At 37.3% G+C, this 15,117-nt stretch overlaps 3 protein-coding genes across 4 annotated transcripts in view; 2 read left to right on the top strand and 1 right to left on the bottom strand.

Moving 5' to 3' along the window:
* The window catches only part of ago3b (argonaute RISC catalytic component 3b), a 25,533-nt gene extending 17,627 nt beyond the window's left edge, over positions 1-7,906 (bottom strand). For both annotated transcript variants that reach the window (XM_033975225.2, XM_055225311.1), the window contains exons 1-4: positions 7,803-7,906; positions 7,381-7,614; positions 2,097-2,253; positions 1,624-1,744 (exon numbers count right to left, since the gene is read on the bottom strand). In XM_033975225.2, coding sequence (XP_033831116.1) covers positions 1,624-1,744; positions 2,097-2,253; positions 7,381-7,399 — 297 coding nt within the window. In that variant the 5' untranslated portion in view covers positions 7,400-7,614; positions 7,803-7,906. The remainder of the gene's footprint in view (positions 1-1,623; positions 1,745-2,096; positions 2,254-7,380; positions 7,615-7,802) is intronic.
* The window catches only part of usf2 (upstream transcription factor 2, c-fos interacting), a 142,645-nt gene that overhangs the window by 48,770 nt on the left and 78,758 nt on the right, over positions 1-15,117 (top strand). The gene's annotated exons all lie outside the window — the stretch shown is intronic.
* On the top strand, positions 10,311-14,434 carry olah (oleoyl-ACP hydrolase). Its single transcript, XM_033975308.2, has 7 exons — positions 10,311-10,583; positions 11,153-11,283; positions 11,678-11,816; positions 11,896-11,995; positions 12,866-13,035; positions 13,872-13,954; positions 14,251-14,434. Exons 2-7 carry the CDS (start codon positions 11,154-11,156, stop codon positions 14,391-14,393), a joined length of 765 nt encoding a protein of 254 aa, XP_033831199.1. The 5' UTR covers positions 10,311-10,583; position 11,153; the 3' UTR covers positions 14,394-14,434.

Here is a 15,117-nt window from a genome sequence, read left to right as displayed (position 1 = left end):
CAGTCTGCAGAATATTTTCCCAAAAGCTTTGGAGGATCATCAAGATGTTTTTTGGCAAAAGTGAGACGTCTCCATTTGTGGATAATGGCTCTCACCGTGGTTTGCTGGAGTCCCAAAGATTTAGAAATGGATTTGTAACCTTTTCTAGACGGAGTCATGTCAATTGTTTTTCTTCTTATCTGCTCCTAAATTTCTTTGGATCGTGGCATGATGTCTTGGGTTCAATATGGCTTACTTCACTTAAATAGAGCCTGTCTGACAAGGTGATCTCTTAATTTGAATAGTCTGGCAGCAATCACACCTGGGGTGGCTATGAAATTGAACTCAGCTTTCCACAATATGATGAATCACAGTTACCTCATTATTTAACAAGGGGGGGCATTTACTTTTTCACACAGGATCATGCAAGTTTGGATAGCATTTTTCTCTTAACAAATAAAATCAACAGCAAAAACTGCATTTTATGTTTAATTGGGCTTTGTTTAATATTTAAATTTGTTTGATGATCTAAAACAGTTAAGTATGAGACACATGCAAAAAAGTAAGAAATCAGGAAGGGGGCAAATACTTTTTCATGGCACTGTATGTATAAATATCCACGTTAAACATTGTGTGTGACTGAAATAAACTGAATTAACTGAATAACACCTCGTTTGACAGTCCTTGTTCCCATGGAGATGTTCTCGCGTTGTGTGGAATGTTCCATAGTAAGTATGGTCTTACACTTATCCATTTTTTTTTTATTCAAGTTATTTTATTGCTCAAAAATGCCTTGAAAAATAAACATTTTTACTGGAGAGTGGTATAACAACATTGTCTTAAGCCTTGAAGAAGGTTACAATCTGCCATTATAATGAATGAGGCTGGAATTCAACCAAGAATTCAACCTTGAATTCAAATCAAGTGATGAGAGCTATGACACCGTCACATTGCCCTACTCAGTTAAAGCAGGGGTACTGGAATTTCAAACCATGAAAGGAAAAAGTAGGCATTTAAATCAAACTAGTTCCTAGTTTTCACATATACATTGCTAGTTTTCCTGCATTGATTTTCAGTTTTAACTTTTTAACAGTGGTTTTCAGACAGCAAAATGAAACAAGCTTAGACATTCATCTTGCAGCCAGCACACCCTCATCCCAAATATATTATAGCAGCGCAATAGGCTTTTTATTCCGGGTTTGCAGTCATTAAAATATTTCACAATTAGATGCCGACAGTGCACAGTAGGGGTGCAAGATTAATCAAAGTGAAATTGCAATTTGAATGATCACAATTGGCAAACCACAAACGTTGCAATTTGGAAGTACCATAATTTCCTCCACAAACAACAAAATTTCCTGTTTTATTCTGCATAACAATGGCTAACCCTGTAGTTTAGATCTGTTCAAACATGTTCTGAAATGTGACGCTTGTTTTCGTTTGCTAGTTCATATTTCAGTGTTTTTGTCAATTGTCCCATGAACAGAATCCTAGTATAAAAACATAAATCTCAAATCTAATTGTGATTTTTCTGACAAACATTCTGATTACAATTAGATATTCTTCCCAAATTGTTCAGCCCTAGTGCAGTGGTTTGTGTTTGTCACAAAGTGCTGTTTCTACATTATACCACAGGAGTCTTACCCCACTGGTGGCGACAGGCAGAGGCTGTGCCGTGTAGAGGCTCCTCTTCCCATCGTAAACTGGCAAACGGTCCCCAAAGATCGTCACCTTGAAATGTTGAACCATGGAGTCCACCACTTCCCTGTAAGACATATGAGACCTGATATTAAAAAAAGGTACTACCATATTAGGTTTATTCAGGCTTACCAAATAAATTCACCTTAGGGCTAGGGGCACTTGACCCTATTGATAACATTGTATTTTGAGATTCAATTTCCAAAAGGTAAATTCATAAATGTTGAACCTAATCATTTCAATTATAATAATGGGCTATAGAACTGAAAAATCCCATACAAATTAGAAACCTTTTTTTCAAGGCAGTCCTGGCCAAGAGACAGCAGTTTAACATATATTTACAACATACATACAAACAACAATAATGTCATATGGAATCCAGCTATAAAATGTAAATAAAAGCTGAATATAGTAATTACCTGTTGACCCTGCGCGGGCACTTGTCTGGCTTGATGTCCACCTCATACAGGTACACGTCAATTTTGGGAATCTCCACCTGGAAGCAGTTGGCCAGGAGCCGGATGGGTTTCCCGATGGTGCCATAACCTGGTCGCCGTGGCAAAGAGAACAGAGCTCCTATGGGAACACAAGAAACACAAAAATACTAAAATCAATTTAAGGATACACTCTGAGAATTTGACCTGTAGTTAGTGAACATAAAAATTATATTTTCTTCTATAATCTTTATTAGATAAAATGTATTAAACATCCCTCTAAATATAAAGTGTATTACGACATCCTTAGGCCATAGTGGTCAAATATAAGAGACTACTAGAATGCAATGCAAGTAATAAAAGTAGCAGCAACTTTTGAGTTTTTAAAATAATGCCACAAACTTAAGATTAACATTGAGCAAACCGTCTGGAGCAGCTCAGAGGAAGGAAGTGGTTGTTAAGGACTTAAAGATGTTAAGGTTCGTTACAATCTGTTTCCTATTAAAATAAAATAACTGACTTTCAGTCCCACATTTATCAGATAGTGGTTGTTATAGTTGGTGACATTTTGTGTAGGTTTCTGTTGAGTGGTCCGACCTTTGCAGACGCGACGTGGAGTGGGTGTTAGTATTAGCAGCACAGACGCTAACGTGACACCAATTTTCATAAATGTCAAACTGCCCTCACAAAATGACATCATGCGCTTTACACAGAGGCAGCAAGAGTCACAATGGGACCGGGGCTATTTTGAGCTAAAGAATGTAAAGAATGTCTCCGTGCATATTAATCAGTTATGCACTTTGCATACATTTATGTACACATCACGCACATATGAATAAAGTAAATCATCCTCTAATTATCTGTGCAGTTAGTTGATGTCTTCCTGCATTTATTGAACACAAAAAAAAAAATTACGTGATCCTAAAGTGAAACTTTTAACGTTTTCATGACAGTGCATACTCATAAGTGCATTATATGATAGGAAGTGAGAAAGATAGACAATCCTATTTATAATGAATAAATCAAAGCATTATGTTGAAGTATAAATTTGGAGATAAAAAGTATGTTTAGGGGCCTAGTGTGGCACAGTGGCACTATCACATAAAACTAACTTATAACGTTACAGAAACCACTGATACAGTGCAGATGATGGCAACTGTGCATTATGGAATCACAATCATTTGAGCTTGAGTGGCAAAGAGGTGGCAAGGGGCTCCAAACCAAATTTTGCTTAGGGTCCCCTGAAGATTAGATCCAGCTCTGCAGGGACCTGAGGGCTGAGGGTGAGGCTTTTATTTGTTTACAGCAAAGAGAGAATGTGCCACAGACAGCGGGAACAATTAAAAAACACCTCAAACATAATTTTAAGGACAGTGGCCAAAGGGGTTTCACAAGTATATGCATGTCTACTTTGTGATTTATAAAAAGAAAACTTGATGTGAGAAGTCCACAAATGAAGCGAGGAGAAAAGTGGATCTTTTAATATACATTTAGCTATAATGTCACTTATAGTTTTATGAATGAGATGCCCAGTAGACTCAGCCCCAGAGTGAATGTCTAAGACAGCATCAACTTGTATATGCATAAAACAAGATTTGCCTCTCCAAAACTACAAATTGTAGTATATCCACTCACAAAAATATATACATTTAAAGTTTGACCTGAATATAAATAATTAAAACAATAAAATAAACTCAGAAGTGGCAATTTTCCCCATACAGATAAACCCTAAAGTAGACACCCTCCTTCACAGTCCCAGATTAAGTCTCTAGACCAGATCCAGTCCTTGTCCAGATTCTCCAGGTGCAAAGTCCCCAGGGAAGTTGCCATGGGGACAAGACCACGTGGGAAATCCCTGAAACAACCAAAAGGAATACAGGTGCAACTTTGACACCTTCAGTAAAAAAAAAAAAAAAGCTCTATATAGAACATTACAAATAGTCATCATCCCATATTAAATAGGTAGTACAGCTTTAACCTCATGACCCACTTTTTATGACACAGGGACATAGACTGTATAAAGAAGTAGATTAAGGGAATGTGACGTCACCCATAGTGTTCGGCTCCAATCAAATGAAGGTCATCAAGGCTAGCAGTTATAGGGGCAAATTTGGAGCCGAGTTCTGTATTTGGAATTCTGACTGCAAGTATCATAGCAACCAAAGAGCCAATCCAGATTGTGGCTGTTAAAAGGTAACGCCCCTACCCGCCTGTATCGCTGGTTTAGCAGGAGCTTAGCAACACTAGCAATCAAAACTGTTCCTAATGATAGCAGAAACAACCTCGGCAAAAGAGGTTATTAACGTTCATATCTTGATTTATCTTGATATTGATATTATCTTGATTTATCTTGATATTAATGTTCATATCTTGATTTACAGACAAAAAGAGAAATAAAAACTACATGGATCATGTAGAGCGAGTTAATATGAACATTTTAAGACCAAAGTGACGAGCCTGACAGTAGCAGTTATGGAAAGGGGGCAACTTTTTTTTTTTTTTTTTTTTCCAATAGAAAGTGAATTTGAGTTGATGGAGCCGGAAGCCAGTCCTTTCTCACTTTCCATTTGGAACACAGTGGCTAGACTGGTTAGCCATTTACATTTATAAATACACTGTGTATGCATAGGGAACACAGCTTTAGATAACTGTGCAAACTCTTATAATAAAGAACTAGAAATATGTAATAACACAACAGTTTGTGATCAAGGTTACAACCACTAGCTATTCAAAAAACTAGTCTCTATATTTTGGACTGGCAAAAATTGTGACAATGGTTGAAACAAAGGGTAGGCCAGGGTACATTTGAATTTCTTTTTTCAGAACTTACACAATACCTTTTCTTGTTTTGATCATTACGTATGACAAAAACAGACTAATGTTCATAAATTACATAAAATCAAATTCATTATGTATTCACTTATCTCAAGACAGACTTCAAATCAATGTAAAACACCACCAAGCAAATCACATACACGTTTTATATTATTATTATCATCATCATTATTGTTATTATTATTGAGGCAAGGGTCTTAAAGCTGGGCGGAGGGCGGGTGGGCCATTTGCACGTGGCAGTTTCACAGTGAACCAGTTTAATCTGTAGCCCCCAACAACATCAATACTAAACACAAGCCTCAAAACACCAATGAACCCTGCAGCTATAATCAACAACGCATGCCCTGACTCCTGAGCATGCTCCATTGACTCGTGTTGAACACTTCTGCAGCCACGGCGGTTAAAACGGGCGAGTTCAGGCGGCCTGGGTCGCCATGGCTGCAGCTGGGCCAGTCCTCAAATGGATAAGTCAACTGCTGGGTTTCAGATGACATCACAGCATTATGGAGTGAGTCTAACAGGGCTGTGGTGTATAATAAATGAAGTACAGGTGATGTCATGACATGCTTAGTGAAGAGGCAATTGTTTACAGTAGGGCTGTGTAATTATATACAATTTTAATTGAGACTGAGATTCAGTCATTTCTAATTGTCAATGATCAGCTTCGGTCTACCGTCAGTAAAAGTATGTGGCTTGAAGCAGAGTTCAGACTTTGTGGGAAGAAATTTTATTAGTTTTGAGTTGAATGGCAACTGCTAAGTTATATTGCTCATTTTCAGGGTATTAATAGAGCCATTTTTATAGATTTTTAATGAGACATCATTTTTAAAAATGGTTCGACCAATATAAGGGGGGAAACAAACTAATGTCATATTGCTCAAATGTAAATGTAATCTCCAAAAATAATTTTTCATTCACTAACTCACTTGTATAATGTAAGATATACTTTTAGTTTTTTATTTATTTATTTATATTTATAAAAATTTTGATAAAACCAGTCAAGCTAATGTCTAGTTAATGCAGGTAATTATCATTTCAGCTAGTTACTAGTTAGTTTAGTTTATGACAAAATATCTAACTCTAAGAAAAAGACAAGAAAAGGAAGGGCCTCAAACAGTCCAGCTTTAGTTAACATTAATCAGCTTTTGTAGAAACTTCGTAGATGTGGAGGAAAAAACTATAAAACAGAAATACTAGCCTCTGTTCTTCCTCTAAGAGTCAGGGCTGTAGTCGACCAAGGAAATTCTTGGTCGACTGTGGTATATTGATGTATCTGAACCAAACTGCAAAACAAAACTACTAACAGCAACTAATAAAATTATGTATGCAAAAAAGTACTAGAAAATTATGTATTTATATGAAAAAAAAAAGATTAAACTCATGATTCATTCCCAAATTTTCAGCTAGCTCACTCCATAGCTTCTCATTTCTGCTGTAGTCCATGTCCTTCTTAGGTAAATAAAATAATAGGTTGACTAATACAAATTTTGCTCGACTTAGACACTATTAACCAATTAATCGACTAAACAACCAAGGATTTAAACCACTACTGAGAGTATGACATCGTGATATTGTACAATCCACCACCAATTTTTATTCACTTTTCCCCTCAGCCGTCAGAGCCAGCTGACGGAGTAACGCCTGTGTTTGACAGCTACAACAGTCATGACGTAGACAGAGAGGAAACCTGTAGGGCTGGTTTGAAAAGGAGCAGGAGGGAAGGGACCCACACTGAATTTGTCTGGTAACACAAGAGGGCAGTTTGGATAAACAAATGAATGAACACAACTGCAGTGATTCAGTGGACAGCAACAAATGAAAATCAATAAGAATCAAAGAAATGTCTGCTTGCCATTTATTGTACATGTAGAACTTTTGGATTTGTTGTCATTAAGGGGAATACAAACTTAACTCTCATGAGAAGCACTTTGGTCAGCTGAAGTTGTTTTAATTGTTCTACATAAATAAACTTGGACATGCTCTCAGTTTATTTATTCACATGCTGTGTGTATCAGTATTATCCATTCATTTAGGTTAGACCAAGAGTTTAAGCAGCTGCTCAAAAAGTAATGCAAAGCAAGAAGCCAGAATACAGCAAACGAGTTTCTGTTTGAGATTTCCCACAATATATGGTTTTGCTTAGACATACAATTCCTAATAAGCCGATGTTTTGAGAGCACACACACACACACACACACACACAACTATTACTATAACTGGTATTTGACTACAGTTTCAACAATATTACGTTGCCAGCAAAGCAGAATACCACGCATAACCAAACTATAATCTCGTTTCACGCTACGAATACCAACAGCTACAACCGGGGAGGCAGTGGTAGCAGCGACCACTAGCCTGAAAATAACCCAACACCTGAACGCCAAATTAGGTTAGGTAAAGCAACATGGCCCCGAGTGTGAGTGCTGTCTCCCACCTGTTGTTCCGATGTCCATTCATGAGGTCTCTGTCCGGAAGACCCGGCTCTCTGCGAGGCTAAAGTCCTTCTTCGGCAACGACTGAAAGCTCCAAGGGTCCCCCGATTTCTGACCTCCTTTTCGTGTTCGCTGCGTTACAAAGCGTCGGTCCGATCGGAGGTCTACTTAAGACTACAAGCTTTAAAGTTGTCAAAATATCACCGGTTCCGATTTAAACAACTTCTCCAATGTATCTGTGAAAATACAATCACATACGATTAAGATGGATTAATGTATTGGTATTAAAATGATCTAAAAGCAGAGTTGGTTGGTAACATTTGGCAGATAGCATTAGCGGCTAACAGTTTGCTAGCTTTCGGCGACGAATACTAAGAAGCTACTAAATGTCAACTCAAAATTCAACACGTTATTGAATGTTTACCTCTTCGCGTACAATATTTGTCTTCCTGGGTAAAAAAGAATCAATCGGAGTCGTCTTTGACATATGTGGGGGGGTCTCTAGCCCCCGGTATCCTGCTCGTATCAGCGATAGACCGGTATGAAGCTTCTTTTAATTCTCCTCTATCAAGTTTACAAGTGGCACAACAACGCCCCTTCACAATAAAACCACCGGAGCGAAAGGGAAAAAAGGCATTTGAAGCACTCCAGGAATGTGTTAGTGGTTAATGAGAGGGAAAAATATGTAAACAAAATAACTTATCTGAGAAAATGTGTTGTAACTTGTAGGAGAATCTTTAAAAGTGCACTTTGTCACTTTGCTGGTGGAGGGTCTAGCACAGGGGTCACCAACCTTTTTTAACCTGAGAGCTACTTTATGGGCACTGAGTCATACGAAGGGCTACCAGTTTGAGACGCTCTTCTGAAATAACACATTTGCTCAGTTTGCCTTTAGTTATAAATTATTAACAATGATAAATGATAATCATCTATGTGAACACACTAATCACGTTGCAAGACACTGATCACATTAATGATTTCTCAAAATAATTATCAACGATGAGCAAGGAGGGAAACAGATATCAGTATTCAGCACTTTAACTTTACTAATCTTAGTAATTGTTAAATTTCCAGATGACACTTACATCACTACATCTCATAGGAAAAGTGTCCCATTTTCACTATCCATTGACAAACCTTTTTAACAAAACATAAATAATATACATTGCACCATGTTTCATAAAGTTATCAATTATGTAATGTTAAAGAAAAATAAGCGTACATATTTTTAAATAAATTTCGGTTGCGTTGTGTGACTTTTTCACCGGTGTCGTGGAAAAAGCCTGGTGTTTACCCAAAGCTGCGTTTGTGAGACATAGTGAAGTGTCCCTCCACATTGTGCCGCTTTGCCGTCACCACAGTCGCTCCGCAGATGAGATACGCGCAGGTTTCTTTTACAGTCTTAAATCGTTGTGAAAGTGATCTCTTTATTTTCTACCATGGAGTAAGAAACTGCATTCAGCGCATCCTCACAGCGCTCGCGAGCGGAGCACTGGTTTTGTCACGCGCACAATACTGACCTTTGAAGTGAGTAGGTCAAAGTTCACCTTAACTTATCTATCTATACTTCACGTATAATGAACATATGTTTAAGATATTGTCATTTTTAAATCTATATAAACGCAAGGGTGATTAAAAAAATAGCAACAGAATAAAATTAAATTTTAGATGCAGTGAGTTGTGCTATTTTTAGAACTGGTTTGCGGGCGACTCATGTGGGGCTTGGGGGCGACATGGCGCCCGCGGGCACAGGGTTGGTGACCCCTGGTCTAGCACATGCTCGTCTCTATGATGTTATTGCTATGACAGAAATGTTCCACAGTATAGCATAGCACTTATTTTAATACCTGGAAAAACATGCATTGTGAGCTGGGTTTCATCTCGACAGATCTGACCTGGAACGTTTCCCTATGCATTTCACCAACATTGTAGGCAAAGCAAAAATATCTTCAAGAAGACATGCTGGCGGCACACCCTCCATCAGAAAAGTTACATAGTGCACCTTTAAATATGCTCAACACTATGTTTAACTTCTAACAAGGAGTTTATAAGGTCTACTTATTTTTTTCATTTGGTCAGATCATTGCTTATTTATAAATATTGACAACAGTTAGAGTTGTATATATGCCTGTTTATATTGCATTACTTTAGATGGCTGTTATAATGGCCACTTAGGGACACAGACTTCCTCTTGTTGAAGAGAAGTCATACAAGTCAAAACATAGTCAGTCAGCGAGCACTGCAAAACACATGCCATTTTGAAGCCACACTAAGGATCCCCTTGAAAAAGAGACAATGCATCTCAAGGAGCTAATACATAAATAAAATATCTAATGTGAAATATATTGCACCAAAGTTTTGACAATAAATAGACCAGCCATTCACAGACCTGATTATATTGCCAATAAATAAATAAATTACATTAAAGGTGCACTGTGTAACTTTTCTGATGAGTGGGGCACTATCTGCTCATTTCAATGGATATGTTTTTGCTTTGTCTAGAATGTTTAACAGAAAAAAAGGTAGTAAAAAGGATGACACCATTAGGCCAAGTTACTGGTCAGATCAGTGGAGCGGTGACCCTCTCACAGTATGGCAATAAAACCACCCCATCAAAATAAATGCTCTCATCTCCATGGAGACAAGCAGGCAGCACACCCCCACCAGAAATGTTTTATAGTGCACCTTTAAATCAAATAGGCTGCTCACAGATTGCATGAGACTGAACGATCGTCTCCTACAAACTTCATCCTACCAACTTGGACCGGTGTCGTAATACTGGATTTCAAAGTAAAGTTTATTTTTGGTGTGATGTTTTTTAACTTGACAAACTCTCTACTCTGAGGGAAACCCGTAGGAAATACCAATGTCGTCACTTCCGTTTTATTATTTTTTTCTGAAACGTGCACGTCATGTTTGATTGAATAAATTGACGTGAGGAGCTTCTGTGACACAATGTTTGCCTTTGTATCCGTGGAAAATATTAAAATATGCGTGTGACGTGAGTTGAAATAACAAAAGGCCATTTTATTTGCCTCGTAATAAACGTGTTCAGACTCCGCACTGTAGATGTCTCCATAGATACAAGTTTTAACACAATAAAATACACTGACCAAAGAAGAAAATGACCAGGAAATAAAGCACTGAATGGACAGTCATCACAACTATTATTTATCAAGTATAAAGCCCTGCTCTTAAGAAAGAGGTGTGTTGATATCGTTTGTATTTTATTATAAATAGAACAAATCTTTCAAAACAGCTTCAAGTCACAGTAGTAAAAACTTAACCTTTGTAGTACTCTTAAAACAGGCTATTCTTGCTCTTAAAGTCAATAGAAAGTTAAGCTACATATCTTATTTTGTGCAGTCTCTATTCACAGAAAACCACAACGACACCATTCTTATTATGACTTTATAATTATAATTTATTACACAGTTAAACCGTAAATATAGTCAACTTAAGGCACTGAAATAGCAGTAACAGACATTGTGCAATACTGTATTTAATTTTTCTGATGGATGGTCTACCTCCTGCTTCGTATTGCCATGAAGTTTAACTGTGGAAAGTCATTAAACTTCTCCATGAATGATTTTTTTAAACTACTGCTTATGTAACTTATGTAACTCAAAGTGTGGATAGTTCTGTGATAATGATATAGATACTAGTTACTAATGCCCAAATAGGAAAATCCGTGGTATTAAAAAGTAAAGCTTAAAAGCCCATTGTGTAAAATACTACTCCTGTTTTATTCCCTCGTTTTTGTGTGGTTGTTAGGATGGATAAAGTGATCACATGTTTTAAGAGGAAACCAGAGGCAGTGTCTAGGCTCATCTGTTTCCCATGGGCTGGAGGAGGGTCCATACACTACGCTCGGTGGGGTAACGTCCTTAACAGCTCCATCGAAGGTAAGAACAAAAATACGTGCAAAACATTTCATTTTAATTCAGTGTACAGAATCAAACAATTAATTTATTAAAGTCATTTAGTCAATTAAAGCAGTTTGTGGGCCAAAAAAGTAGTTCAATAGGTTGTTTTAGCCACTTTAAAAAAAAAAAAAGAAAAAAAAAAGCTTGCACAAAATTCATTTAATTCTGGTTTTTAGATAATATTTTCACTGGAATGCTGTTTTGATGAGATGTAAAATTAAAATGAAATTAAAATATATATGTGTATGTGTGTGTGTATACTCACACACATACACATTTTTCTTTCTGTTGAGCATTATTATTCCATGTTATAATATTTGTCTATAATGAACACACAGATATTACACTCTTCTGTATTGTCTGTCCCTGTCAGTGTTTGCGGTCAAACTGCCCGGACGAGAGTCTCGAGCCAAAGAGGCTTTTTTCCAAAACATGCAACAGGTCGTGGACGAGATCATCACCGCATTACTGCCCACAATGAAGGAGAAACCATTCGCTCTATTTGGACACAGGTTGGTAATAACATAAACATAAATAGTATTAGTAATTATGTGTTGATGAGTGATTTTGGTATGATTTTATTTGAAACAGTTTTGGAGCGCTTACGAGTTTTGCTCTGGTGGATGCTCTGAAGAAACTGCACAATATTGAGCCTGTTCACATCTTTCTGTCTGGAGCCTCTGCCCCTTATGTGAGTGAAAAGTTCCAAATTGAAATATTACATGTTGAGAAACAGTTGTCCAATCTCCTGAGAGAGGTCTGGCTGCAGACCTCCACCCAGAGGACACAGCCTGCAGACCTCACGTGACTTACCTCCGTCGACAAAAAAACTAACATGCCAAAAGACTGCCAAAGTCCACTGTTTCCTAACTGCTGTTTTCAATGTAAGGTTTATCTTGTTTTACATTAAGACAAGCCCAATCCCTTTTCCTAACCTTAACCATAACAGATTTGTGTCTAATCTTAACCAGACACAGGGCCTATGGCAACACAGTCACAGATAAAATGCTTGTGGTATTTGTATTAACATGTTTGTAAGCTACATGATGACATCTATGATGATTTAGCCTACAAAGTTATTGGAATCAAGGCAAACCAGATAAGAACTGTAATGACCGGTAAATTGCTTATAAAGGGTAAACTAATGAAAAATGATGAGGGATATGTGGGTGCATCCTGGTGAAGGTTGCACCCACATAGGGTAGGGTCCTCTGAGTGGAGGCCTGCAGCCAGACTGTATTGAATCTCCTCTGATCTCAGCCTGGTTAGTACTTGGATGTGCGATTGCTAGAAATATCAGGTGCCACAGTGGGGCAGCAGTAGAAGCATTTATATACTGTTTATGTTAGTTTGTAAAAGCAAACGAAGTTAGCAACTTTCATGGTGAAGTTTTTTGTGGTTGCTTTTTGTTTTCTATGTGTTAGTGAATTATATGCCGACAAGCTGTTCTGTACTTTATTGACTTCAGTAATATACAATGAAATTAGATATAAAGTTTTCCAAAACCGTCAAGTAATATGTAATAATTGTATTTGATGCAAATTATTTATCTTCTCTTCAGTCAGAGATGCGTCTGAAATACCCAAAGAGGAGTGAGTTGTCTGATGAGGATTTTTTGCAGTGGATGACGTCGATCGGAGGGACTCCTCCTGAGCTCCTGTCCAATCCTGAGGTCATGAAGCTGTTTCTGCCTGCACTGAAGGCCGATCTCAGAGTTGTTGAGAGCTACAGGTGAAATCATGGAGTGAAAATATCATCTATGATTTTCAAACCTTCACACACCTAGCACAGAGTCAGAAAATATTTGGCAAGACAAAATCCGGACTTATGCACCAAGTGAACTATTGCTACTACTACAACATTTGATTTAGTTAATAAAGGATAAACTGCATAAACCCTCTATACCATTATTTTGTATCTGGATTTTAATCTTGTTGGTTGGATTGTGAATTCTGTATCAGGCAGAATACCGTATGTTAAAGTAAATGGTGTCATGTCTTCAAGACAGTATTGTCCACAGGATCTCCACAAGGTTGCATTTTATCATCTTTTCTTTTTATTTTGTATACTTATGACTGCAGAAGTGCATTTGGTAAGAGGCACTTCCTGAAATCTGTAGACAATACAGTCATTGTAAATCTCTTAAAAAACAGAGCAGAGCAGTCACGGACCTGCGGTGGATTTATTGAATGATGTGAATGCCTTTATTTGTCTATCAACGTGTTCAAGACAAAAGACATTCTGATAGGCTTTCAAAAGTCGCCCCCTAGTGGCACTTACTCTGTAATCCAGAGAAAACAAGTTTGTCTCTGAATATCAAGACTTGGGGACAATTATTGACAATATTCTACGCTTTGAACCACATACTGATGGCATCTGCAAGAAAGTGCCACAAAGACTGTTCTTTTTAAGGAAAAATTAACATAAAAAATATTTTAATGTCAATAATGTTCTTATGACCTTATTTCATCAGAGTTTTATTGTATTTTTTTGTTGATTATACATTATATTATATAACCCACCCAGGTCTCAGTGGTACTCATGGCTGCTGTCTTGTCTGTGAGCAGGTGTACCAGACCAGAGCAGCCCCCTTTGTCCTGTCCAATCACATGTTTTGATGGGAAAGACGACATTCCTCATGACTTACAAGGTGAGCTCTCACACACACCTTTTTCCTCTAACAACATTAACATTTTTTGTAACGTTGTCATATACAAAAATGTCAAACTCGATTACGATACTAATAATCTAATGTGAAGGTGAGAAAAAAATCCACAAAAGCAGTGTTAAATAGGTTCTTCTGCTTTTGTTGACAGCAAAGATATCGCCTGAAAAAACTAAGTATGCAATATAAATTAGTATCTGACTATAGATTTTTGACAACTCAAACTCAACAGTTTATTGGTTTAAACTATTATAAATATATTTGTCATATTTGACTTGCAGCTTGGAAAGACATCACAACTGGAGATTTCACTGTTAAAATGCTGGATGGTTCTCATTTCTACCTGAAAGAAGCAACAAATGAGAAGATTTTGTTGGACTATATCACAAAACAACTTGAAACTGCAGAACTGGACTATTTTTAAATGTGAGTTAAATTAATAGCCTGTTTCATTATTTTCTACAACTTTATTCTTTATACATTATAAGCTAATGTAATAATAATAATAATAATAATAATAATAATAATAATAATAATAATAATAATAATAATAATACATAGAGCTTTTCCAGACACTCAGAGTTGCTTTACGATTTCATGCATTATTCAATCACTCCATACTGGCAAGCTATTACTGCAGCCACAGCTGCCCTGGGGCAGACTGAAGGAAGCAAGACTTCTTCCAATCTGCACCATTGGCCCCTCCAACTATCACCGACATTCACGCACACACCACTTTTCCTACTAGGCAATCTGAGTGAAGTGCCTTGCCTAAGGACACAACAGCAGTTTTTGACACTGGAGCACCTGGTATTCCCAGCGGTCTCCGATCCAAGTATTAAACCAAGCCCAGCACTGCTTTGCTTCTGAGATCTGACGAGATCAGGCTTTGACACGAAGGTTTGGCCAATATTATGGAAGTCATGGAGTATTTAATTATTTTAATGCCTGCTAAAGGTACATTATGAAACTTTTCTGATGAAGGGACATCTATTTGGCTCCGCTGAGATGTTTGTGCTTTGCCTGGTATGTTCCACAGTGTGTCATGAACTTGAACTTGTATATCTCCACGGAGACAAGTAAGCAGATCAGATCTGCAAAGAGGCAAGTCTGTTTAAAGTAAGAATGTACATTTTTGTAGACATTTT

Source organism: Periophthalmus magnuspinnatus, chromosome 11 (assembly GCF_009829125.3).
Source record: "Periophthalmus magnuspinnatus isolate fPerMag1 chromosome 11, fPerMag1.2.pri, whole genome shotgun sequence".
NCBI classification, from domain to species: Eukaryota; Metazoa; Chordata; class Actinopteri; order Gobiiformes; family Gobiidae; genus Periophthalmus; species Periophthalmus magnuspinnatus.
Note: the sequence above shows the minus strand (reverse complement) of the source record. Positions and strands in the feature narration are given on the sequence as shown.

Excerpts from the sequence above, each read along its gene's own strand:
- olah (XM_033975308.2), top strand. The coding sequence starts at position 11,154 with ATGGATAAAGTGATCACATGTTTTAAGAGGAAACCAGAGGCAGTGTCT. Across the intron at positions 11,817-11,895 it reads TTCGCTCTATTTGGACACAG|TTTTGGAGCGCTTACGAGTT; the intron begins GTTGGTAATAAC and ends TATTTGAAACAG. Across the intron at positions 13,955-14,250 it reads CATTCCTCATGACTTACAAG|CTTGGAAAGACATCACAACT; the intron begins GTGAGCTCTCAC and ends TTTGACTTGCAG.